At 37.8% G+C, this 25,426-nt stretch overlaps 4 protein-coding genes across 4 annotated transcripts; 2 read left to right on the forward strand and 2 right to left on the reverse strand.

The window, feature by feature from the left end:
• Positions 1-350: 350 nt before the first annotated feature.
• Positions 351-6,622, reverse strand: LOC113678604 (sphingosine-1-phosphate phosphatase 2). Its single transcript, XM_027195504.2, has 3 exons — positions 5,395-6,622; positions 4,017-4,106; positions 351-2,513 (listed from the first exon to the last, which is right to left on the reverse strand). Exons 1-3 carry the CDS (start codon positions 5,989-5,991, stop codon positions 1,977-1,979), a joined length of 1,224 nt encoding a protein of 407 aa, XP_027051305.2. The 5' UTR covers positions 5,992-6,622; the 3' UTR covers positions 351-1,976.
• A 1,110-nt stretch (positions 6,623-7,732) lies between these two features.
• On the reverse strand, positions 7,733-9,659 carry LOC113678637 (uncharacterized). The gene is made up of 3 exons (XM_027195535.2): positions 9,531-9,659; positions 8,835-9,024; positions 7,733-8,542 (listed from the first exon to the last, which is right to left on the reverse strand). The coding sequence occupies exons 1-3, from the start codon at positions 9,624-9,626 to the stop codon at positions 8,442-8,444; spliced, it is 387 nt and encodes a 128-aa protein (XP_027051336.2). The 5' UTR covers positions 9,627-9,659; the 3' UTR covers positions 7,733-8,441.
• A 12-nt stretch (positions 9,660-9,671) lies between these two features.
• LOC113678602 (T-complex protein 1 subunit delta) lies at positions 9,672-17,435 on the forward strand. Its single transcript, XM_027195501.2, has 13 exons — positions 9,672-9,945; positions 10,017-10,069; positions 10,732-10,821; positions 11,854-11,962; positions 12,574-12,716; positions 12,926-13,047; positions 13,529-13,667; positions 14,156-14,295; positions 14,450-14,546; positions 14,932-15,170; positions 16,069-16,303; positions 16,689-16,802; positions 17,184-17,435. Exons 1-13 carry the CDS (start codon positions 9,840-9,842, stop codon positions 17,196-17,198), a joined length of 1,602 nt encoding a protein of 533 aa, XP_027051302.2. The 5' UTR covers positions 9,672-9,839; the 3' UTR covers positions 17,199-17,435.
• Positions 17,436-18,848: 1,413 nt separating this feature from the next.
• LOC113678603 (TNF receptor-associated factor 6) lies at positions 18,849-25,030 on the forward strand. Its single transcript, XM_027195502.2, has 7 exons — positions 18,849-19,089; positions 20,110-20,161; positions 20,804-20,902; positions 21,723-21,887; positions 22,470-22,544; positions 23,430-23,507; positions 23,886-25,030. Exons 1-7 carry the CDS (start codon positions 18,908-18,910, stop codon positions 24,558-24,560), a joined length of 1,326 nt encoding a protein of 441 aa, XP_027051303.2. The 5' UTR covers positions 18,849-18,907; the 3' UTR covers positions 24,561-25,030.
• Positions 25,031-25,426: the final 396 nt, after the last annotated feature.

A 25,426-nucleotide genomic window follows, 5' to 3' on the forward strand; every position in this document is an offset into this window, starting at 1 on the left:
GAACAGTACCTCTCTTCATGGGAACCTGTGATTTGGAAGGGGAAGGCTTATAAAAATTTTGGGAGAGGTGGGGGAAGGGCTATAAACTGGTATCTGATCTGTGAGTATTATGTCACCTGGGGTTGCTGGGAGGTTTTCTTTCAGTTTTTGCTGTCAGTTCTGCATCTGAATTTATATTTAATTTACCCCAACCTATCTAATATTCAAAACCATGATCTTCCAAAAATTAAAAAAAAAAGGAACAGAATGGTATCACATGACTACTGTTTATGCATTTTTGACCTCCTCCCAGAATAAAAAAATAATTCCTTATGTATCCATTACAAACATAAGAAACATGTGCCAGGGAATCTTTGTTAGTGAAGTTTTTATTATACTTTACTCTTGTTTCTCTATCTATTGACAGAGATGAACCACATTTTGACTGAGCTTACACAATTGCTCAATGTTACTAAAACACAACTTGACATTAGTTTCTTGTCAAACACAAAGTGTATCGTGAAATATCTAAGAATTCAGTGCGCCCACTATATTTAATAAAAGAGTTAAATTGTTATTTAGTAAAACCCCCTATTAATTTGTACCTACTTCTGATTCAGTTTGTAAAGCTTGTATAAAACGTCCCTGGCCATAACTGACCAACACATAGTTTCTCAACACCCTTTATAATTGGAGGGCTCAGAGCAAGAAAGATCCCTTGATTTTTCGGCCATTTTTGAAAGTGTCCACATGCCAAAATTCAACTACTTCTGAGCACTTTCAAAAATGGCCAAAAAATCAAGGGATCATTCTTGCTCTGAGCCTTTCAATTTATTACATCCTTTGGCAAAATGATAAGAGTAAATAAACTCTTCAGTCTGAGATAGTTATCTTCAAAACACTAAGTTTGCTCAACTAGTTTTGCAAGAAAAAGTGTCTACTTAAAACGAGAATGGGAATCATGCAGATTTAGGGGTTAAACCTAGAACCCACTCAATCATGACAGATCCTTATTCTCCTTGGGTGCAGTGATAACACCAAAGAGAAAAAGGCTAGGAACTAGGCTTGATTATCTCTAAAATCTTCCCAAAAATTCATTGTTCTTTACATTATCAGAGAAAGAAATAAAGATTTGATATTAATAGCAGTGCACAGCACAGTCTAGTAAAATAGAAGCAACTCTTATTATTTACATAGCTTTTGATCAGAAACAATTCTGACAAGTTAACAGATACTAAGTACATGTTAGGATGTAATACAATACGAAACTCACAAAGCTTGAAACACATTTTTATATGGAATGTAACCAAAACATTAATTGGAAAATCCTTATCTTACCTTACCCAAAAGAGTATTTTTATAATGCAAAAAAAAGGCAAATAGTTAAAAAATTATTTTGGGGCACAACTTTTGAGAACAATGTTGAGTGAGGCCATTTTTAAACTAGACAATGAAAATAACAGCTGTCACTGACATCAATCCCGAACCATTAGTAATACCCAAAATATATTTTTTCCGGTATTTTGCTTCCTGCATAAGAATAGTTTTTGGAAGAAGAAAAAACGAAAATATGTCCAAAAACTTAAAAAAATTGTTACAACTATACACATGCTGCTTACCAGCCCTTAGCTACATTGGTTTATATATTTATATTTTTGGCTCTTTGTTAATGCAATTCTTTGGGAGTATAACTACAAATTCAATAAAAGGAAATTCCAAGATTCTCATCTTTTATCTCACAGTAGCACAGAATGAAAATTAATTTTGTTTACAAGGTTAAAGATCAATTATACCTTTACTCCTTGAATGATGGCTTCAGATCAATGCCAGTATCTGAAAAACTGCGTGTCTATGCCTTCCCCAGTCCAAAATTAACCCTAACCTGTTATCACTTGTCTGTTATCAGGTTAAGGGAGGGTTAGGGGTGTTTTTGCTCAGATACTGACATTGATCCACGACTTCAATAGTAATCAGAGAGAACTGCCACTGTGAGATGGTCACACTCCAACATAAGCAAAAATGTGAGGAACAAAGAACACTGCAGTGAAGCCAACCGTTATATATGTGAGGAAACGATGGGGGATTTCTGAAACAGATTTCATCTTCTTTGGATCAGTCTCTGCAAGAAGCCATGGCACAACTGCATGTACTGTTGACTTCATCACTGCACGCGTTGGAATAATCACTCCAACACCAAAAAAAAACTTGCCAATCATCCAAAACATCTCCTCATAACCAGGAATTCGGATTGGGTATGGTGCCCCTTGGTAAGGGTCGGGCACCCCTTGAAAGTAAAACCTTCCCCAAGTACCAAGCAGTGCTCCACAGGCTCCAAATATAATGGTAGCAGTATCTGCTTTCGTCTGAGTGTATTTTGGTGGTGATGGGTACATGAGGATCATGATCATTGGAACCACGATGAGAAAAATTGGTGTGTTTGGAGAACTGAACACCCACTTGTCAATAGACACATCCAGAAGTGGAATCACAGTGACAAGTAAAACAACAGCAAATGCAATGCCAACAAGAAGATCCTGCAAATTACCAAAATGCAAATCAAATCCATTGCTCTTTCTCCCTACCCCTGCCATGTTTTAACACTCAAATATCAATATGCACATTCTCCAAATTGTTATTCATACATTTCCTAAAGAGCTAACTAGGAGAATTTGTTAGACAATCAAGAGTTTGTTTAGTTGGTGATCATTTCCTTAATTCTCACTAGCCTAATGTTTGATTCAGCAGTGATACCTTAGTGAGAAAATAGATGCTAATCACACCCAGAGGTTAAAGGGTTAATCAAACAGACATGTTCCTTTTCGTGATCAAAGGAAAAAATAAACTTTAACATAGCAATCAACAAAATTAACAAATCAAAATAACCACAACAGTTATTAAAAATAACAATAAATTTAATATTTATAACATGTACATATTCATTTACTTATGCTCATACGTGCAAAGAGAGAAACAAATGTCTCAAATAAACATAAAGTGCTTGAAAATCCCTACTAGCAGGGGGCAGATCAGTTGGCTACTTACACAGTGCAGCTGAGGAGTTGAACTCAGGGCAACCAAGAAAAAATCTAGTGGGTAACAAGGTGCAGGGCTTGAACCTGGGACCAGCAGATTACAAGTCCAGCACCCTAACCACTCAGCCATGTTGCCTCCACACACTTAAAAAATAATTTGAAGGGTTGTCTTGTCTGTTATGTTTCCTGCTTATTGGAAAATTCAAACTCCCTTTAAAGATTAGGAATTAAATATGCCACTTCATAAGACTTAGCATTTGACTCAAGCCAAAATCCAAAGTCTTCAAATTTTGAAATTTCTTATTTTTGACCTAACATTTGGAAGTTAATCATTAAATAAATTATACCAAGTGGGAGTCACAAGTTCTTTTTACATCTTAATCCTTTAACCCTTGAGACTGATTAGCATCTTCTTTCTCCCAACAGTATAACCCATGCATCACACAGTAAGGTCACGAGAATAAAGGAAATGATCACAAACTAAATATTCTCTTGATTAATAAACAAATTCTCCTCCTCAGCACCTTAGGAAATGTATAAAAACAGTATGGAGAATGTGCATACTGAAGTTAGGGTGTAAAGGGCTAACCCTTCAACTCAAGCTCTATAGATTCCAACACTAATTCTCCCTTCTTGTTGCCATTGAATCTTCCTAGTGAACTAGACAGGGGAATTTGGTCTTATTCCAAAACAACACCCTCTTTCTGATAAGCTTCTCTGTTCTCACGATCTGTTTACAAGATAAAGATGAATACCCTGTTAGAATTACAAGGAGAATTTACATGTCAATTACTTTTGGGAGATAAACAGTTAATATAAACTAAGCTGCACCTAGTAACTTCTTCTACAAGGTAACAATGACAAGGGTTCCAATTGATATCAACTCTTAAAGTGAGAGGGAACAGGAACACTATAAATCAGGAAGCATGAGACAACTTTCCCTCTTGACTGGAGAAATCACATTCTTGTGCTGACAATGAAATATTTGAAAGTAAATGTATATACCTGCAGTGTGTGCATTCCCATGTACAGACGACTGGTTGATACCAGAACACACCAACATATTCCAAATATAACACCAATGTATAAGGGATACTGCAACAAATAAAATCCACGTGAAAACAACAGTCAGTTGTTTTGTTTTTAATCTATTAGATTGTAGAATTTTATGTTATTACATTATTGTGAACCTTGATAAATATTTCTTTTAAAAGATGGGGTACCAAGAAGACTTTGATGGTAGAATTCCTTCGAAAACAAGGTTATAAATGCTATCACCCTGGTCCAACTTCCTTATAATCTGGAACTGCAAATTCCAAGGAGGAACTCAAAATTTGTTCATGCTTCTTTTCACAGACAATGAAGATCCTATGATAGCAATTTGTAAAGCATTGTTTTATAATGGCAAAATGCAATTTATATTGTTAAAGGCTGCATTTGAGCTTGAAGTATTTTGTACGCAAAATGAAGCAAATAGGAGCACATCACTTGACACTGGAGACAGTACTTGATTTCACTAATTTTTACAGGGATCATTTTTTATTTCCTTATTAGCACCTTGCTATCAAGAAAATGATTCAAGCGATCCACTGATCTCTCAAATTTGCCTTGCAGAATATTCAGGAATTTTGTCTGATCTGAGCTGAATCACTTCCTGACATCCAAGTAGTCATGCACTGAAACTCCTTACAGTTGCCAATTTATGTTATCATTTCATTTGATAATACTAAATTACCCTCTTATACTCTCCCACCAACACAGCACCACAAGTGATCCACCGATCTTGCAAATTTGCTTTTCAGAATATTCAGGAATTTTGTCTGATCTGAGCTGAATCACTTCCTGACATCCAAGAAGTCATGCACTGAAACTCCTTACGGTCGCCAGTTTACGTTATCAATTCATTTGATCAAACTAAATGGTAAACTTTCTGCACAGCTCCATACTACATTATGCATTCAGTTCTTGGATAGAGAAAACAACGACAAAAAATACATTACCGTTGAGAAAACAGATTTGTTTTATTTATGGGGCTGTGCGGAAATTTTACCATACTAAATTACCCTGTTATACTCTCCTACCGACGCAACACCACAGTTTCTTACGAAACTTACTTCCTTTGGTATAACAAAACTTGTATACAGTATCAAGACAAAGGGGTGTGGAAAATTTCCAGTTTGCATAAAACGGTCATTAACATGACAGTGTAGCAAGCCATCGATTCGTTACGAACGATGTTAGGACAATTATCTCTTTGATTAGCATGTTCCCACCTCAAGTGACATATTTACATGGTCTGATTGCAACAACAAGTGTACAAGGAGCTAACCCTAAACATATTAATAAACGTAACAGGTACAAACCACGACAAAAATGAGCTTACCTGGTAACGATCGTAACTAAAATACACCAAACAAAACGGAATAATAGTCCCCACCATCGCGTGGGTCGACGGCATGCCATATTCCACTTGGAAACGTTTCTCCACAGAAATCACTGGAGGAGATGGCGGTCTTGGCCACTGAATGACATCTTTGGCACTCTGGCCTAGGTACATAATAACAGCCCATAAAATAACAGTTCTTCGAGCCAGATATTCGTCAATGTTCCAAATCAAGAAAGGAAAAAATGTGAGATAAAACGACTCGTAGCCCAGGGTTGAACCAAACACGAAAAGCGCGTGGAAAAATCTGTTGCACTCGTACTGTTGGCCGATTTTCTTTTCCTTGCCAGCTGATTTGGACTTCTCTAGTGGCTCAGGCTTGACGAATCCGTTTCGCTGATGGGCGTGATTTGAACCGTTCGTGAGAAGATGGTTGTTGTGTGTAGAATATCCATCGGAAACATGTCCATTTCCTAACGACGAGGAGTCGTTCTGATCACGCATCTTGGAGAGGTCATCTTTTTTGTCCACCCTCCTTAGACCAAACGTCTGTTGGAATTTAGCGACAACATAAGGATCTCCTAATGCTTTGAGCATTGTGAATTAGTGTAATCCACAGCTGGTTTGAGCGGAATTTGGGGTTACGGAGGGAAGTGTGACGTGCCGGCTGCTTGCAAGGGAAGGTCAGGCTCGGTTACTCAGGTGGATATAAGGGAACTCTTTACCTACCTAATATGGATATGCATGATCACGCCATGCCGGGTCACTTGCAGTACACGTGATAAATAGGGGACTCCCTGACCCAAAAACGGATGATTTCCTCCCAGGGTTTGTACATTATTGTGTACAAACTTCGTTACTTTCATTTTCAGAATATAAGGCTAAAAAATTTTCCCCATCGATCTATAAACTGCAGCATGGAAACAAAATCCAGAATTAGAGAAAGATGGTTTTTTTTTGAGCTCGGTAAAGAGATAGAGAAAGACGAAAAAAAAAATATCTTTCTCCATTTCTTTACCGAGCTCAAAACTTACTATCTCTTTTATTTCTATCTACAAACATTACGCTTTCGACAGCGCTGGTCCTAGCAGTATGCAGGACGCGTGTCATATAAACTTCGTAATAGAATTCGTTTATGGTGAAGTCTCTGTGGCTCAATGATTAGAGCATCGAGCGCGTAGTCGGAAGGTTTGAGATTCAATTCCTCATGGAGATTCAGAATTTTTCTTTTGTCATATGTGACAAGAAGGAAAAAAGCATCTTTCTCTATTTCTTTATCGAGCTCAAAACTTACAATCTCTCCTATTTCTATCTAAAAAAAATCCAGAATTACTCCCAAATTTTCAAGAAATTGTTTTCCATTCTGAAAGTTTGAAAATTTCTTAGATGAGTCTGTCTGTTCCCTGTATCCTCATTTTTGCGTCATTGACTTAATATTGGGTAGCATCCCGATGAGCGGGGAACTCTGAACAACCGATTCCCAAAGGGTGAGCGCTCTATTTATGACAGGCAACAAAGGAAATTTTCTTCAGGTCATCTCGGGTCGATTTTTGTACTTTGCGCTGTACTTTGCTTTCGCTCATGAATTTGAACAAGTTTTTAAAAGGCTGTTTGCACTTCTTTACCGTTGCTAACCTATAAGACAGTTTCGAAAAATGTATTCTATGCCTCCTTTTTACGGATAGCCGATTAAAGACACGAGACCTCCACGCAAACTCTCAAACGGATGATCTCAATACACCGGAAATAGAAAAAGAAAAATGTTACAGTCAGTCAGGATCATGACTGAAACACCTCACGCGCGCGTACCAGTCACGAGTGGGAAAATCACTTCAGCAGCCGGAAGCCCATTTTTGATAGGGCCGCGAACATCACAAATTGGCTCAAATTACCGAGCTCATCTTTTCAGAAGACTCATGGTTTGAGGAATTTTTTACGTTTCGCAAATTAAGATCAATTTTTAGGAGTACAAGGCACAAGGGTTTTTTTTTAACGCATTTTGGCTAAAAATAATTTTTTTTCAGGGAGAGAGAGAGAGAGAGTGAAATAAACTGCAGAAAAATTTGCAATAATAGGAAAGTAAAATTCCAAACCACATTTTAATGGTGTAGTAGATGGATATGCATGGAAATCAAGCTCTTTTCATCTTCTTCTCATGGGAAGTGTTTGATCTCTAATATCAGTTTTGATTTCTTGAATAAATCTTGTGATATCAAAGAGCAATTACCTTTTTTGCTAGTGATGGGCAGGGTAGTTGTATTGAGGGGAGGGGTAGGGTGGCCTGGAGAAAGTGGGAGAGGACTATTACAAGAATCATCTACAAAAAGAAGAAAAAAAAGAAATGCTCAAAAACTTTATCCTGAGTATTTAAAATGTTCAGCTAGAACTCCATTGTTCAAAACTTCTTAACAGAGATATGTCTTACAATCAAATTACTGAAAACATTGTTTTTAGCATTTTACAATCTACAGTCCATATCCACTGTGTTTCTGGGTAATGCTGAGTAAATTATGAATCATTGGAAATGTTTAACATACACACTTAAAGACAAAAGTAACATAAGCTCTCCAAAAACATCTCTTGTCCAGTAGATTGGACTTCAGCCAGATTATGGAGTCCTATTTTCAATACTGACAAGCTGTAAGGTCCCTTCATAAAAGTACCTTAAAGCAAATTTCCATAACAGCAGTTTATAATCGAATCTTACAAGCTGCTGTTTTCTGGTTTACAGTTGTTACAAATGTTTGTCCTCAATTACCTCTTTAACTCCCAAGATCCAACAAGTAAGTCTCCCTTCTGACTGCTATACATTACCTTGAGAACTAGACTGGAGAATTTGGTGTTCTATCAAAATAACACCTTCCAAATGATAAACTTCTCAGTTCTCATTACCTGTTAGCCAAATAATGTATTTGAATCACAAGGAGAAATTACATGTTAATTCCTTGTAGGTGTTATAGGGTTAACAGATGAAGTAACACATGAAAGGAAGTTACATTTATAGTAACAATAGTTTATTCTCTCATGGATATTTTTCAACAGCATTGTCACCACCAACTGTCCTTGCCTGAGCTCTTTTTTGAGGGTCTGTCGATTGCCAGCTCAGCTGGACTTTTAAAAAGTCTGAGTGTTCCAATCCCAAAAAGTCCTAGGTAAAAGAAAAATTGAAGTAACATTGATGCAGTGTTCCTAAATGAGGGAGGAATGCATTCTGGTTTGAACCCCATGAAGCACGTTTTTTCAGTTTTCTTCACGCTGATAATAGTACCCAACTATGATCTGGTTGGCACAGTTTCAAACTGTGTCAATGCCTTAATATTTTCAGGCTTCTTTAATTGCAATCCCCTAAATACATGCAGTTCAACTGCAAGGATTGTTTCATCATTGACTTTTAAGAAAAGATTTTGGCATGTTTTCATCAAAGAAAAAGTCTCACATACCCACACCAAATAATCCAGTCATGACCTTTGCTGGCATGTTCGAAGCTGGGATAGTCTTGACAGTATTCAACGCGATGTATCCACAAACATAACACACTGATGCACCAATGAACTTACAACTCACACAATCCTCATTAAACTCTATGTCAAGCTTCCTAACCAATGCTGACCAACTGTCATTAGTATTTTCCTGTGTAAGAAAAAGAAGATGAATGTGAAAAAGATGCATAAATTAAAAAAGGAGGTTATGGATGAAAACAACCATCAGGTTACATTATTTCATTAGTTTTTTAACCCTTCATCATTCACGAGTGACCAAGACAGAATTTCTCCTCACAATATCAATACAATATCAACCAGATAAGTGATGAGAACAAAGAAAAATATAAATTTGGGATAATTAGTTGATCCAAAAGTAAATTCTCTGAACTAACACTGTAAGAATTGTACGGTTGACACTAAGGAGAATTACAAATCTGATCTGGGAGATAATTAAATAACAATTAAAGAAATACCAATACAACTTGGTAACCAATTCAAAAAGTAACACACTCGCACGATGTCGATACAGTACAATTGGTACTCTCTGTACACATTCAATTGCGGTGTGACTTGCATACGGTGACGCCACTTTCCATAATTTCCAGGCTGTATAAAAAAATAAATATCACGTACAGACAAGAAGGATACCCATACCTCCTTATAAACCGGTTTTGGTTCTTCCACTACATCAGGTAACTTTTCTAACGGAGGAAGTTTCTTGTTCTCTTCTGAGTTAGAGGAAGACGCCATATCGTAGGCTTTATTGAACACGTTATGTACGCCTGCATGAATTCTAGTCATTCAGCACCAGTCTATGCAGAGCTCTTTTCAGCTGGTGTGGCTCTCTTTAGCCATAGCATTAGGGTTTTCCTATACAATCCGTTTTCATCGTCTTGCTACAGAACTTGATTGTAAAGTTTACACGTTAAAGAGTAAGGATATTAATCGAGGAATTTATTCACAATGCCTGAGGCGAAGACAAACGCTGGAGATGGAAATAAACAAGGGGCTTTCAAAGACAAGGATAAGCCCACCGAGATTCGTATGAGTAACATCACAGCAGCAAAAGGTGAGTATTTCTGCCTGTGATTCCATATCTACAACAGGAGGATTTACAAGATAACTATTTTGCGTTCTTAGCTGTTGCAGATGCGATCAGAACAAGTCTTGGGCCTAAAGGGATGGACAAAATGGTGAGTGACAGCCACATGTAGTAATGGAGCTATGCAGTCTTGTCACTATTGGAGTTTTGTTGGTGAAACAAACGTGTTCACTTTGTATGGTTTCACAAAGTCTCTTTTTGGCTTAAATGTTGAATTTTTGTAACATATCCGAAATTGAAGTGATGACAGACTTGATACGACAAATTATCCAGACTAGAAATAAAGGTTTGAAGTATATTTTTCAATTTTTGTTTGGCACTCAGCCAGATTGTCAGCCGGCAACTTTGACTGATTTCCAGCCGTCAACTTTGAGAGGTTTCCATTTCCATCTCTTAACCCTCTGACCCCTTAAGAATTCCTAGCATCTAATTTTTCCCCACAATATTACCCCTGAATTGCACAGTGAAGACATGAGAATTGAGGAAATGATCTCCCAAACTATGATAGGATGTAAAAAGTTAAAAAATTAAGCCTCAGCCTCACAGCCTTAAGCTTTGCAGCTTTATGAGTTAGTCAGCCTCGTATACTCTCTTGCATTTTTTATAGATATTTTGGGTGATGAGATACTGGTCTCTGTTCCAATTCATACACACTTACAAGGAATTGTAACAATCCCTCTGTACAGCTTAGTACAATGCTTGTTCCAAAAAAATTGAACTTACTGTTGTTTTTGTACTTGGCTACTGTCTTAGATCCAAAGTGGAAATGGTGACGTAACAATCACTAATGATGGTGCCACAATTTTGAAGCAAATGCAGGTGTTGCACCCAGCTGCAAGAATGGTAAAGTGGTTATTTATCCATATTGAGATATACAGTAGGGTTTCTTGTAAGTAGAGGGAGTGGAAAGATATAAAAATCTGCCGATGTGTGAATTAGTTATGATTAGCAACTGCATCACTAAATGGGGGTTGGGTGACCAAAACATCCAGGAGCTTCCACTATTGGCAGCCAGCTCCTAGATGGTGACTGCTCCCATGGCTGGTAAATCCTGACAACCCAGCCATGAGCTCTCTGGTAGGAGAGGGAAACAGGCACCAGTCACACTGAATAAACAGTGGAAAGAGGGAAGGGAGGGGAAGAAAAACTGCCTGGATGTTGAGCTGGCACTTCAAACAATGCTGAAAGTTCACGCTCAAAGCTTTCACAAGAAAGCCTTAAGTGAAGAGTACACAGAATTCTCACACACATGCATATGCAACAACAGCAGACTACTAGAGAAGGCTGATGCTCTTTGTTGTTAACTCTGTTAAATTGCATTTAACTGCATATCATTTTTACTGCAAAATTTGTATTTAATGTTTCTTGCTGGAGTTTCATGCTGTGCTCCACTACTGATGTAAAATGCGAATCTGTACCAAGTGTTTGTTTTTACCCTCTTCATTAAATAGCTTGCCCACATTTCTGGCTTGTTATTCAGATGGGAGGGAGAAATCAAATGGTTGCTCCAACAACTTTACTGTAACTGATACGTTTAAAGTCAATAGAAGCAATCAACATGGGCTTGTTAGGTGTACAGTTGTACATTTAGACCATCTGTAAAGTATGAATTAATGTATCTGCTGTGTTCATATATATAATGCCTTGAGAGTCTTAGTTATAAATTTTTTTCATGTAGTAACTTGTTTCCAGGACTACATTATTAAGCTTGACTTCTCGAGTTGCAATGAAACTAGTGCTTATGTGTGTTATGCAGTAAAAAGTTTGTTATCTTTTCTCTCATAAATGAGTTTTAGGTTTTGATACTACTGACAGCTTTTGTGTACCATCTAAACCACATGAGTTAAAATTATAGGTATATTATTGTGATTTTAGCTGGTAGAGCTGTCTAAAGCGCAAGACATAGAGGCTGGAGATGGTACAACAACTGTAGTAGTGATTGCTGGAAGCTTACTCAGTGCTAGTGCTAAACTACTGGAGAAAGGTATCTTGTTACTGCATACGCCTTACAAGGATTAATTGTGTGTGGAAATTAGATACAGACACCATGTAAGATTTATCGCTTTAAATGTGCTTGGCTAGATAGTTTGAGCAACATTAGCATCTTTATTGAGTTACTTACATTTAGTGTAATGCAAAGAATGACATCATACCCTCTTCATTTAATAGCTTGCTTGAACTAATGGCTTGTTATTCAGATGAGAGGGAGAAAAAAAATGATTGCCCCCAACAACTTTTTCATTAATCTTTTAATGTTAAGGTCACTTAAGGCAACCTACAACTTCTCTTAAAATTATGTGAGAAAGGTTTGGTGAGAGAACTCTTAAAGTATATCTGCACCAACTTGTTTACCTCCTGTTTCTTTTTAATTACTTGTGGTCCTTGAGGTGAAACAAAAGACAAAGAAAACGTTGATTAGAGTCTAACAAATTATTTATCTTTAAAGTCTGGTCTGAGAGCATGATGTACAAATGTACCTCAAGATTTGGACTGGGAAATTTGCCTTCCAGAGCAAGAAAGATGTCACAAAAATAAAGACACTAAAGTGATCAGATACATTGATCTTTTTTTAACAGTCTTTCTTCATCATTGTAGGAATTCACCCCACCACTGTATCTGAATCTTTTGAGAAGGCAGCTGCTAAGGCAGTGGAAATACTGACAACCATGTCCATGCCAGTTGCTTTAAGTGACAGAGCATCTCTACTGAAAAGTGCAATGACCTCCCTCAGTTCTAAGGTGATGGGGCTGGCACCAATTATGTGTTAATTAAGTACTGTCGAGTAGTTAACTCTACTCCACTCTACTTCCAGCAGGTTTTAAGCAGCATGAAAGCATTTTTTTGACATTCTTGTCTTCTTTAAATCTGAGTAGTGTTTTTTTTTAGATTTTGCCATCTCTTTAGATGTTGTTTGTGGTCTTAATACTTCCTTTCATTTCCTCATTAGGTTGTCTCTCAGTACTCAAATCTTCTGGCACCAATCACGGTTGATGCTGTCCTTAGAGTCATTGATCCTGCAACAGCTGAAAATGTTAACCTTAAAGATATCCGAGTTGTGCAGAAATTAGGGTATGTTATTAAAATGGATTTGCTTCAATTTTTCCCAGATCTGATTCCATGTAGCAACATTAGGCTGCAAAATTGCTTCTCTGTAAGAAGATTTGTAAAGATGGGTACAGTGTGCAAGGACTCTGGTGTACAGCTATGATGACCAAATGATTGCCCCCATAATATTCTTCTGTGATTAATCAATCTGCACCATTGAGTGCTGTCTGAGCTGTTTCCTTGTATAGTGTTGATATTTTACCATAGTGAATATTTTCGGTCTGTTTTGGTTCAGAAAATTTTCTATCTTGAATGTTCATGATATCACAATTTCTGTCTGTGACACGACTGTCAGACAAATAACTTGAATTGTGGAATTAACTCCAAGCTTTGATTAACTCATCTTCGGAAACTCTTGCTTCCTCTTCTTGTCTTGGCATGGTCTTGAACAATGTTAACAATTCTTTTACCTTCTTCACTGAGATGGTTGTGTTTTGTTTTTCAGTGGCACAGTAGATGATACAGAGCTGGTGGAGGGTCTTGTTCTGGAACAAAAAATCAGCCATTTGGCTGGAGGAATATCGCAAGTGGAGAAAGCAAAAATTGGACTTATACAGTTCTGTATTTCTCCTCCAAAAACAGATGTAAGTTTGAATGGATTGATAACTTTGTGTGGATAGCAAGTAAAATTCACAAATCTGTATCTAATTTAATAAAAGATAAGCAGTTTTTCAAGCATGGGGGTGCACTGATTTTGCTGATAGGCTAGGCAAAATAAACCTGTACAGATTTCTGATGTTAATATAAACAAGACCAATTTTCTGTTTACTATATTCAGAGTTAAAATCAACCCAAAAATTCACAGTAATCATATTAAAGAAACCTTTTTTAACCCTTTAATCCCTGAGAGTGACCAGCATCTAAATTCTCCTTTCAATATCACCCCTTGAATCAAACATTAAGGTCATGAGAATAAAGGAAATGATCACCAACTGAAGAATCTCTAGATTGCTTAACAAATTCTCCTTGCCAGCACATTAGGAAATTTATAGAGAACAGTATGGAGAATATGCATACTGATGTTAGGGTGTAAAGGGTTAATTGACCAGACTATGAATTGTTTTCCTATCAGATGGAAAATCAAGTAATAGTTAGTGACTACACACAGATGGACAGGGTGCTACGCGAGGAACGTCAGTACATCCTTGATATCTGCAAGAAAATAAAAAAGGCAGGATGTAATGTTCTGCTCATCCAAAAATCTATTCTAAGGTATGTTGTGCACATTTTTCAGCTTTTGTGTTTATTTGTAGTCTTGTTGATTGGGTTGTTATTTTAGGACCAGGCAGGGAAGGCACAAATTTAAATTTTTGGTGGGGTTTTTGTCTTTCTCTGTTAATATTCTCTGCTGTTTTCTGTTTTACAGAGATGCTGTCAGTGACTTAGCCCTCCATTTCTTGAACAAAATGAAGATTCTTGTTGTTAGGGACATAGAGAGAGATGAAATAGAATTCATATGCAAGGTAAGTGAACCTTGTGGGGCTAAGGAATTTATTCAAGCAATCCAGGGGAAAATAGTCACAAATAGTAGAAAGACGTAGCCAAAGAACTCCATTTTGAAGTTCATAGAGGTTACTGGAAAGGTGGTACACATTTTTGTCTCAAGATTCTTGTGTGAAAGCATATATTAGTTGTAACGTTATATAGGGTTGAATCTTAATTGGAGGGAAAATGGCTGAAAATAAACTGTAAGCTGTTTTTTTTTTCTGAAAGTGTTTAGAACTTATTAGTAGATTGATATTAATCTTGATTTGAGTCAGTCGTGATTTAAACAACAATTTTAGGTTGTCACTACCAGAACTTTGCATGGAAATGAATGCAGTAAATTTGTTATCTTCTTGATTTCAGAGCTTAGGATGTAAACCAATTGCCAGTTTGGATCACTTCACTCCAGAGATGTTGGCAACTGCAGAGCTTGTGGAGGAAGTACCCCTGGGTACCAGCAAAGTAGTCAAGGTGACAGGGGTAACCAATCCTGGTCGAACTGTCAGCATATTGGTGAGAGGATCCAACAAGCTTGTCTTGGAAGAGGCTGAGCGATCACTTCATGATGCTCTTTGTGTTGTGAGATGCTTGGTTAAGAAGAGGTAACTCGTGAATCATGAAAACGATATCTTAGTGGAAGATCATTTCCCTTGAATGTGGTAGGGGAGGAAAAATGTCCATAAACATTGACTCAAAAGGAGGAAGAGTGTGGATATGCAAATACCAAAGCCTTTTCCTCAAGCTTGTTATGATTGCTAAACATTTTTCATTACTGTGATACTTCCTTTATGCTTCGAGCTTATTTCTATTGGTTTAACGGGCCGAATTTCACTGTACTGCCCCATAAATTCAAAGTTTGTTTAAATTAAGATCTTCCCCTTCATAAGCCAGAGTCTTAGTTATGCAACTGTAAGTGTGAGTAACACAGTATGCTTATAAATCTTCTAAAATATATATAATAATTGTCAACGTTATAAAAAAAAGAGATTTCTATCAGAAATCTTCGTACATACCTCTTACTAATCTTGTTTTCTCGGTCCGTACTTTAAATTACGGAACCTTGCGCTTGGGCCGTAAATCCGAGCAGAAATAACTCGGTCTGTGACTTACAGTACGGGCCAAGGAAGCGAGGGTAGTAAGAGGTATGTGTGAAGATTTCTGACAAAATTCCTTTTTTTCAACGTTGGCTATGATTATATGTATGGTAGAAGGTTTATAGGCGTAGCATGTTACTCACACCTATTCGCCATTTTTACGTTGAGCGGGAGAGTGGGTCGAGTCGGTAGACGCAAAGCATGCTGGGGCGGGTTTAGGGGACGCCATTATCTGTGACAAACACAAGTGTGACTAAAAACAACATGGTTAAAGCGAGTTGGACAACTTAGACTTCGTACTAGATTAACAGGGACAGAGTCATTTTTCATATTTGTTCTTCAACCGGTTCATTTCTTATTCATATTTTTTGTTGATTTAATTCATTCTGATTCTTGATATCAACAGAGCTCTCATAGCGGGAGGCGGAGCTCCAGAGATCGAAGTGTCCATCAAGCTGGCTGAACATGCGCGCACGTTGACAGGAATGGAGGCGTATTGTGTCCGTGCATTTGCAGAGGCGTTGGAAGTTATCCCTTACACACTCTCCGAGAATGCTGGTCTGAATCCTATTGCTACAGTCACGGAGCTAAGGAACAGGCATGCAAAGGGCGAAACTACCGCAGGAATTAACGTCAGGAAGGTAAGATCCGGGAAACTCTATTCAAGTGTTCAAATGTATATTTTGTGGACCGTTTTTACTCCACAACAGTTACATATAGAAGTCTGTTATTCTTGTTATACTTTGTCCAACTCCAATAGTTCTTTAAATAGCTTGACGTTTTCTATCATGTTTGGCCTTTTGGCGTTTGGTTTTTGAATTGTGCCCGGCATCTTTAAGAAATGTAAGTTGAGCACAGCGAGATGCATTGTTTCATAACTTTTTCTTGGGAAATTGACTTGTTAACCTCAACGTCGTGTGCCACGGGCAGTTTCACTCACTTCGTTTTTTTTTCTATTTGTCGGCAGGAGTTTTATTCAGTTTTCTTTTTTCATATTTCATTTTTGTTCATATCTTTGTTTTTCAGGGCACAATTACTAATATTCTAGAAGAGAACGTTCTGCAGCCGCTTCTCGTGTCAACCAGTGCCATTCAGTTGGCATCCGAGACAGTTCGTAGCATTCTGAAGATCGATGACATTGTAAGTATAAATAACTATCATTGGTAAATTTAACGGCCTCAAGTTATACAAGTTATTCTAAGCAGACCGCACGCAACCGTGATATTTTTCCCACTGGTTTCATAATGACGGAGGTTAAGTGAGAGTAACAAGGAGCGTTAGAAACAGCAATATACAATGACAGCTATTTTTTTATGGCAGAAGTTAAAGATTAGGGTCAGTGTGTTTAAAACAGGATTACCAAACTTTTGATTTAGCTGTTCACAGGTTTAAGCTTTTAATTCCACCATCCCTTCCTCACAGTAAGATGAACTCCCACCAAAATCTGGCCCCAATACACGTTGCAGTATAAAATTAGAAAAAGTCAGAGCAAGAATTAATTTCTGAAATCTTCTTTTACAGGTAAATACAAGATAAATGTCGAAGGAAAGATATCATTAAGAAGCCATGTGCCGCTGGGATGCGAGTGCGTGTACAGGAGAAACTAAAAAGACCACAAACAGATCGAAACCTACTCAAAATAAACTGTTCAGCTTGATATGAACAATTTGCACAGTGTTGAGTCACCAGTTTCTCCATTATGAAATGGAGACATTTGGCAACTGAATTACTCAGAATTCCTGGCTTTCAATATTATTAAAGAGAGTGAAATACTTTGTGTTTAAATTATCATTTAGTTGACGAGTTCAAGGGTGTAGACAGGATCCTTCAAAATGAGGTTCCTTCATCGCTGTCGGATTGGAGAGGGTGCTAAATATTAGTTTGGGAGTCACAAACACGTAACCTGGTGTGTTTCAACCTTTTACTGTCTAACATCAAGATATATATTCTCAATACTGTTCTCTGTGCATCTCCTAAGTTTCTGACGAGGAGAATCACTTCCTCCATTTTCGTGACCGCAATGCATGATTGGAGTAGAAATTAGATGCTAGTCACTGGCAGGGGTTCAAAGTGTTTAAAATACTTCATTGTGCGTTATTGAACTGTTTGTCTGACATCTCGATAAACTAGACGAGGAACAGACCTAGAAAACGCCAGGGCGTGTCACGAATAATCGCGATTCCTTTCTCTAAATACCGGTAGCAATTCTGTTAACAAGGGGGGTAAGTTTCTAAAGAAACTGTGGTGCTGCGTCGGTGGGAGAGTGTAACAAGGTAATTTTAGTATTATCGACTGAGTTGATAGCGTTAATTGGCCACCGTAAAGAGTCGAAAAGCTGACGTTTTGAGCTTCAGCCCTTCGTCAGAGCGATTGACAAAGGGCTAACGCTCGAGACGTTAGCTTTCTAACTTTACGGTGGCCAATTCACATTAACAACTCAGTTGATAAGGATAAATTGTCAAGCAATTCTCTTAACTCATTTCGTTGCTATGCAACAATTAAAGTAATCTTATGCAACATACCGGCTTCTAACTGTCAGGAGACGGGAAACAGGAAATCGGGAATTTATATAAGACTGACGGAAGGTTCCACAAGTAATTACATTTTAAGTCCATTATTTCAGTTCGCGAGCAAAGAAAAGTGATTCGAATTTGAGGCTGAACCTTACACCAACCCAGGTGGGTAGAAAATAATAATTTCTGGTGCACGTGCAGGGCGAAGCTGCAAAATACATGTATGTTTTGAATGAACGATCTCACCAGCAAGAGCTTACTCCCAAGCGTGCATAATTGCCATATAAATAAACCGCTGCATTCTTGAGCATCGCTGTGACAAGGTTGGGAGGTTTTTACGCTACAATAAATCTCTTGTTGATTCAACTTACGAATCTTTAGTGTCTATGTGAAACAGGGCCAAAATACTGCCCACACTGCAAGGTGGCGACCCCACCAGGACAGCTTGACATATTGTATCGTATCGGTTCGACGGGTGATACTGTTCTTGCGAAGTTGTTGTTAAAAAGGGTATGGGGTAAGGGTTAAGAAGGGTTAAGAACGGATTGGAACGATAATCAACAATAATAAATAAACAAGTATTAAAATAGTAAATAGTTTTCCGTAATGGGAACACAGCTTGAGTTACTATGATCATCAGATTGACACCTGGAAATTTCAACCCTTCTACCTTTCCTCTTTCGAGAGGAAACTGGGTTCAAGACAAAGTCACGCAAGTTCGTTGCCATAAACATGGCCGACCGAGACCAAAGCGGCCGTCCGCCGCCACTTCCATCGGGCTATGACTACGACTTTGTTACAGAACTAGATGAAGATTTTGTCTGTCAGATATGCCAGTTACCTTTAAGAAATGCTGTGTTAACTAGATGTGGACACAGATTTTGCCATGACTGTCTCAATGAACATTTCAAACGGTAAGTTGGAATGGTTATTCCGGAACTGTCGTCTGAGTGAGTCGATTGATCTTCGAATGCCTAATGAATTATAGATGAAACAGGACTACTCCTATTTTGGAAGAAGAAGCATATTTCACAGATGATAATTCTGTAATTACTTAGAGCCAATGCCATCATCAATGCAACTTTTTTAGAAGTGTAGTCAAATGTTCGAATCCAAGTCAACTGATGCAGAACTTAGCTCCTCGTGAGACAAAAACAAGCTGCAAGGCAATTTCAAACTTCATGTTGATGTCCAATTGTGGAGTTCTAGTTGTTTTTATATTTCCATTGTCGAGTAATATGAGGCATTGAAGCCTTGTTAGGAATGAAATCATCCTGATTGGTTTTAGCTTCCTTCTGGTCATAATGAATCAAACCGAGCAGTTAAAAGCTTCGCACGTATCTTGAAAGTCGTGTTTTAAATTAATAGTTTGTTTCAACGCAAACATTTGCGATATGTCAGCTCTAAGGTCCGAAAAGAGTAGCCTAAATCTGGCAAGTGGATGGGCAAAACTTTGAAGTTTGACCTAATTTCAAGTTTGGGATGCATATTCTCTGGTAGATGACATTGCACAATTGCCAGCGAGAAATGTTTCGTCATTGAGTCGGCAAAGTTTCGCACTACGTGAACTAAGAACGGTTCTCTTGTTATTACAAATCTTCTATTTTGTGGTAATACACAAATAGATGCATGTAACGCGAAGTAAAATCTCTTGTCCTTGTCACTGCATTATGTGAATGCGGGCAAAATTTTGTTGCTTTGCTTTTCACAGTGAAGTTTTTGAAAAACTACCGTAGAAAAACAAGTGGTGTCTTTATAGGATCTCACAATCGAAAACAGTGTTTTCTTCGTCAATATAATGAAATCAGGGTCCTTTTCAGGACAACTACGTTATCTTGATGGTTACCCTACAAAATATACATTGAATATTGACACATTGAATGTTACTTTATCACAAAGTTGCATTTCTTTTGACGAGAGTTCTCTCTTTTTAGAATACAACATCCTAACTGCCCACTAGACAGAACAAGACTGGATAAAGACAAGGTACTTCCTATAGTGGTTTATTCCAAGTGCTTCTGTAACAAAAAAGCTTATTCTCCATCTCACTTAATTTTAAGGCTATTTTTACCAAAAACGCATGTAATTGTTATGCCTATATTCCCGAAGTAAGTTGGTTTTTCTTAACTAAGATGTCTTAAAGTAAATGGTTTGAACCCAGGAGTATCAGTAGTTCATATAGTGTGATCATCCAGGTGAGTGTCACCAACAACAGTTCTTTTCAGAACTACACTCACCTGGACCATCACACTATACAAACTACTAAGATATCTTGTTTAAACCATCTGCTAATACCAGATCCTTTTTCAGTCAAGTTGCTCAAAGATCTTTAGAAAAAGTCACATTATGTACTCACTTATTTGAATATTTAAGTTAAAACTTTGTAACTGCAGTTAATTTCTATATATGAAACATTAGCTGCTTTCATTCTGTTCCCCAGATATGCTACTTGTACCTAAAAGTGAAAGAGCAGGGGAAGTGGAAGAAGAGATAATGATACTTAAGTTCACAACTTTCCTACAATAAAATTGATCCCAAAATTAATCTTAGCCTTAATCAGTTAGGAATGATTAAACTTGATTTTTATCTGTTTTCTTATCCATCATTTCAGTCTTATTTTATTTGTAGGATATTTTTCCAGATAAGGCAAGTGAGAGAAGGATTCTCTCTTACTTTGTCAAGTGTCCTAATAGATGTCCATGGGAAGGAGAGCTCAGAGATGTGGAGGTAGCTAATCAGAATTTTTTCCTCAAAAAAAAGAAAATGAGGTGGATATATTAAGTCCTAGCTTGCTGGTAAACTTTTCCTACTAATTTACCAGCAAACCTAACTTTAGGTGCTTAAGCTTAAAGCACATGAAGTCAAGCATGATCCTAGGGATATGAAAATCTTGAAATCCATGCTTTCAGTCTATCATCATCCCTTTGACTTGTCGGCTTAAACAGGTATGAAATGGAAGTTCATATTCAACATTTAAAAGGGAGTAGGAGTGTCAAAGCTGTCTGTATTTTATTAGTTAACAGCCTTAATCTGATGCTTTTTTACACACACCTTTTTTACGCACACCTTTTGCTGCGCTAATGTAGGGCTAACACTTGAAAATTCAGCTTTGAAACTCTTTACAGTGGCTAATTTACGTTATACAAACTCAGTTGATAATACTAAGTTTCACTGTTATACCCTCTCACCTATACAGTAATACAGTTTCTTTAGAAACTTACTGCCTTTATTCATATTGTTCCTTGTCTGATGTTACAAACTAAGGGAGACAAGATTAATCTTGTCTCATCAAGACATTTAATCTGCTTTTCAGAAATCTACTGGTTACCCTAATGTAGATGATACCAGATTTAAAAGTTGTCATTCTTACACATACATGTATAACAAGCAGCTCATTTTAGAATAAAATTCTACTTGTGTGAGGGATAATTTTTAGGTGATTGTAACTGCTTTTTACTTTTTCAAATTTCATTGTTTTGCATTCTAGTGTGCATTCATGTACCATGTGCTGTTGCTAAGTTTTGTTATTTTTGTTGGAATCTTTCAGAACCACCAACAGATTTGTCCCTATGAGGTTGTGCAGTGTCCAAGTTCTAACTGCCGTGTGTTCATGGCAAGGAACCTAATTGAAGAACATGTGGCTGTGTCGTGTCAATGGAGAATTGTTTCTTGCCAATTTTGCCTAGAAAAGTATCCAAAAGCTGAAGAAGATGTGAGCAGACTTGAATAAGCCGTCTTAATGTGTGGTTTGACAGACAGAAACCCGAATGCTGTTTTACTAACTTTGAACTAATAGCTATCACATTTCTTGTGCAATATCAGTATCACTACTCCTCCCTGTATTCAACCTGTTCCCTCTAGAGGCATTTTCCATGCAAGTGTCTCCATGTTGTTTTTACTGGCACTCTATATTCCAGGGGATTTAGGTGTTTGCACAGTTTGCAGTTACTGCTGTATTTTCCTCTTACAATATCAATACATCATCAAATAGACTACTGACAAAAATAACAAAAAATATTACTTAGGGGATTATTAGTTGATCCAACACCAAATTCTCCAAACTAGCATGATAAGAATTGTATGGTAGACACTAAGGAGAATCAGTTAGGAGTGAAGGGGTCAATCAAACAGTACCCTCATTTCCTTGGGGTATGAATAGGTATTTGCAAACTTTTAGGGAAGTTTGTTGAAATACTTACAGTGGGATTATTCCATTATGTACTAACTCCTGTGCAACAAAAGCATGCTACTGTAAGATTAAAATGATGTTTCAGCTGTTAATTTTACTTTGTAGATTCACAATGAAACCTGTCCTAAGTTCCCTCTGAACTGTTCCAATGGTTGTGAACAAGTTGTCCCAAGGGAGCAGGTAAGAGAGATGTTTAACTCAGAGTGAAGCCTTACAATAATTTCCACAGAATTTTTACAGGTCTCTAATGGTGCAGGAAAAATTACAAGTAAGATAGCTCTTCATCCTAAGGGTAAACTGCATTGTACCTGCTACAGCAATCCTCTTACTCTGGGGAAGAAACTGAACTCTGGGATGAACTACTCTGTTTTCCCTTTTGGTATGAAACTGTTTTGGATCAATATCAGTATCTGGGCAACTGCCCACCTACCCCTCCCCTAACTCAACAACAGTTAATTGACAACAAGTTAAGGTTAATGTTGGGTTAGGGGAGGGGTAGGTGGGCAGTTGCCCAGATACTGAAATTGATCCACTGTTTTGGGTACAAACTCTACTGGCCCTTTCTTTTATTTTCTTAGCTTCCTGTCTGTCCTGATAAGAAAAGTGTTTATTTATGAGAGAACTCCCTGGGGATTAATTTTCCTCAATCCTTAGATAGGTGCTGCCATATATCAATCAGAATACACCTCAAGGGTAGGGTAGATTGTGAAGAGACCCACCGTATATCAATCGGAATACCTCCCAAGGGTGGGGTAGATCGTGAAGAGACCCACCGTATATCAGAATACCCCTCAAGGGTGGGGTAGATCGTAAAGAGACCCAAAAGAACATCAATTGGAAACTACATACTTAGATGTAAGTCAGTAGAATTGAAATCTGTGTAAATTTTTCTCTCTGTTTACATAACTATCAGCCTATGTTACAAAGCTGTCAACAAACTAATACCTGCCGCTTTCCCTTGTTGTTGTTTTTTTGGTTTTGAATATTCACCAAAATATCTACATCATAGTCATTCCTAGGGTAAGAGGAATTTTTACACACAAAACAACTTTTTTTGTTTGGTAGATGTTAAAGCATTTGGAAACAGAGTGCCGCCTTACGCCAGTGTCTTGTCCTTTTCATGACTTGGGGTGCAACATGAAAGTAAGTATTACTAGTAGCACCTCTTCGGGTGTAATTTGATATAAACCACCACAGGAAATTTTTCTAATATCACCCGAGCAATTTTACCACAAATAATCGTCCTCCTCAGACTCATTAAGTATTGTCGAAAATAGCATCGACTTCCTTTTGAGGACTTTAAATATATTCACCGGACCTTCGGTGAACAATAGTTTAAAAAAGGGATGTAGGTCACAGCACGCTGGCGAGTACAAAGTAGCTTGTTCGGTAGAGCTTTCTACCGCTAAATTTGAAGAAGCTGAGATTCGAAGCTTCACCGAGTGGAAGACAGATTTGAATTTGTCCCATACTCGTAGCAAATGTGAAACATGTTTCCTAATGGCCGCGTTATATTTACAGGTGGAAAGAAGAAACTTGGAAACACACGTACGTGAAGATACGACTACTCATTTGAGCTTCGCTTGCAAGAAACTCGCCCTACTGCAGCAAGAATTTGACGAGGAGAAAAAAACCCTTAAGAAACAACTGGACGACCTGAAAAAGGAAAACAACAATCTCTTGCTCAAAGTTTCAGCACAGGAGAAAGAAATGCATAAGAGCCAGATGGAAACTCCGATGTTTGTATGGAAGATAACTGGTTTCGGTGATATATTACACCAGGCCAAAGCTGGCCGGAACAATAAAATAGACAGCGATCCCTTTTACACTGGAAAGTATGGCTACAAGTTAAAACTCTCCGTCAATCCCAACGGCGACGGATCAGGCAGGAATACTCACCTCTCTGCGTTCGTAATCGTCATGAGAGGTGAACACGACGCAATATTGCCTTGGCCATTTAATCAGAAGGTCACATTTACGCTTATAGATCAGCAAGAGAGCCTAGACGAGCGTCAGAACGTTACTATGCTCTTCAGAGCCAATACGAAACTAGACAACTTTGCCAGACCCACTGCAGAAGAAAACCCTGGTCGTGGGTACGCGAGATTCATGTCTCACGAGAAATTGAAAACGAGGCGGTATTTGGTGGACGACACGTTGTTTATCCAAGTTGATGTGGGACCGCCTTCTCTGTGACCCTGAAGATCCAAACATGTTTGTTCGTTAAGAGCAGACGAGTTAAGTCTGTAAAAGACCCACTGTTCCAAATAAAACGGACATACCTCCTCAAAGCTTTTCAAGCTCGAAAAGGGTGGAACAATTCAGTTGAAATTCTTCTTTTTCGCTCTTTTGAAATGATCTTTATTTGCCAATTAGGCTTTATTTTTACAGTTCAAAGCACTGGCCTATAGTATTGAACTTAGTAATCAAAGAAAGTTCTTAGAGAAGAATCATGTTTCCTTTTGTGGGGTCTACCTCTGTGATATCGTGGGATATAGTCTCTTATGCATCTTTGAGAGCATGGCGTCCATTAAAAACATCTTGTGACTGCAGTTCTTAATTAGAGCGCAATTTGTGTGATCAAAATGGGCAAATATAAAGGAAATGTTGTAAATGATTTAAAGTTTATTATAATGGACAAAATTGCAATAAATAATGAAATAGTTTCTGCCGGATCAGCCCTTTTTAACTCGTGAATTGCACGCATGCGCAAGAGCGAGTTGCAAACATGATGTGGGGAATGGCACTCGCTCGCTCGCTCGTTCGATTGGTCGATTCCTGTAAACTTTTTTTCAATTTTAGGCTTTTGAGTGCATTTGATATTATTTGGCGAGCAATAAACAAACGAAATGGCGACCTTTGTTGCTAAGAATAGTGGTGGGGTGACAAAGAAGCCAATGATAATCTTAAAGTAATTTTTTTTTTCGTTTTAGTTTCAACAAGCGGCGCCAGCGACAGCCAGGCATGCAAGGATTCACACTGAAATAACAGAACAACCTTCGCTTTTCATAAAATTGTAATTTACCATCCTTGAACTTGAGGACAATCCGAAGACTCATTGA

This window comes from Pocillopora damicornis, chromosome 7 (assembly GCF_964200805.1).
Source record: "Pocillopora damicornis chromosome 7, jaPocDami1.2, whole genome shotgun sequence".
Classification (NCBI taxonomy): domain Eukaryota; kingdom Metazoa; phylum Cnidaria; class Anthozoa; order Scleractinia; family Pocilloporidae; genus Pocillopora; species Pocillopora damicornis.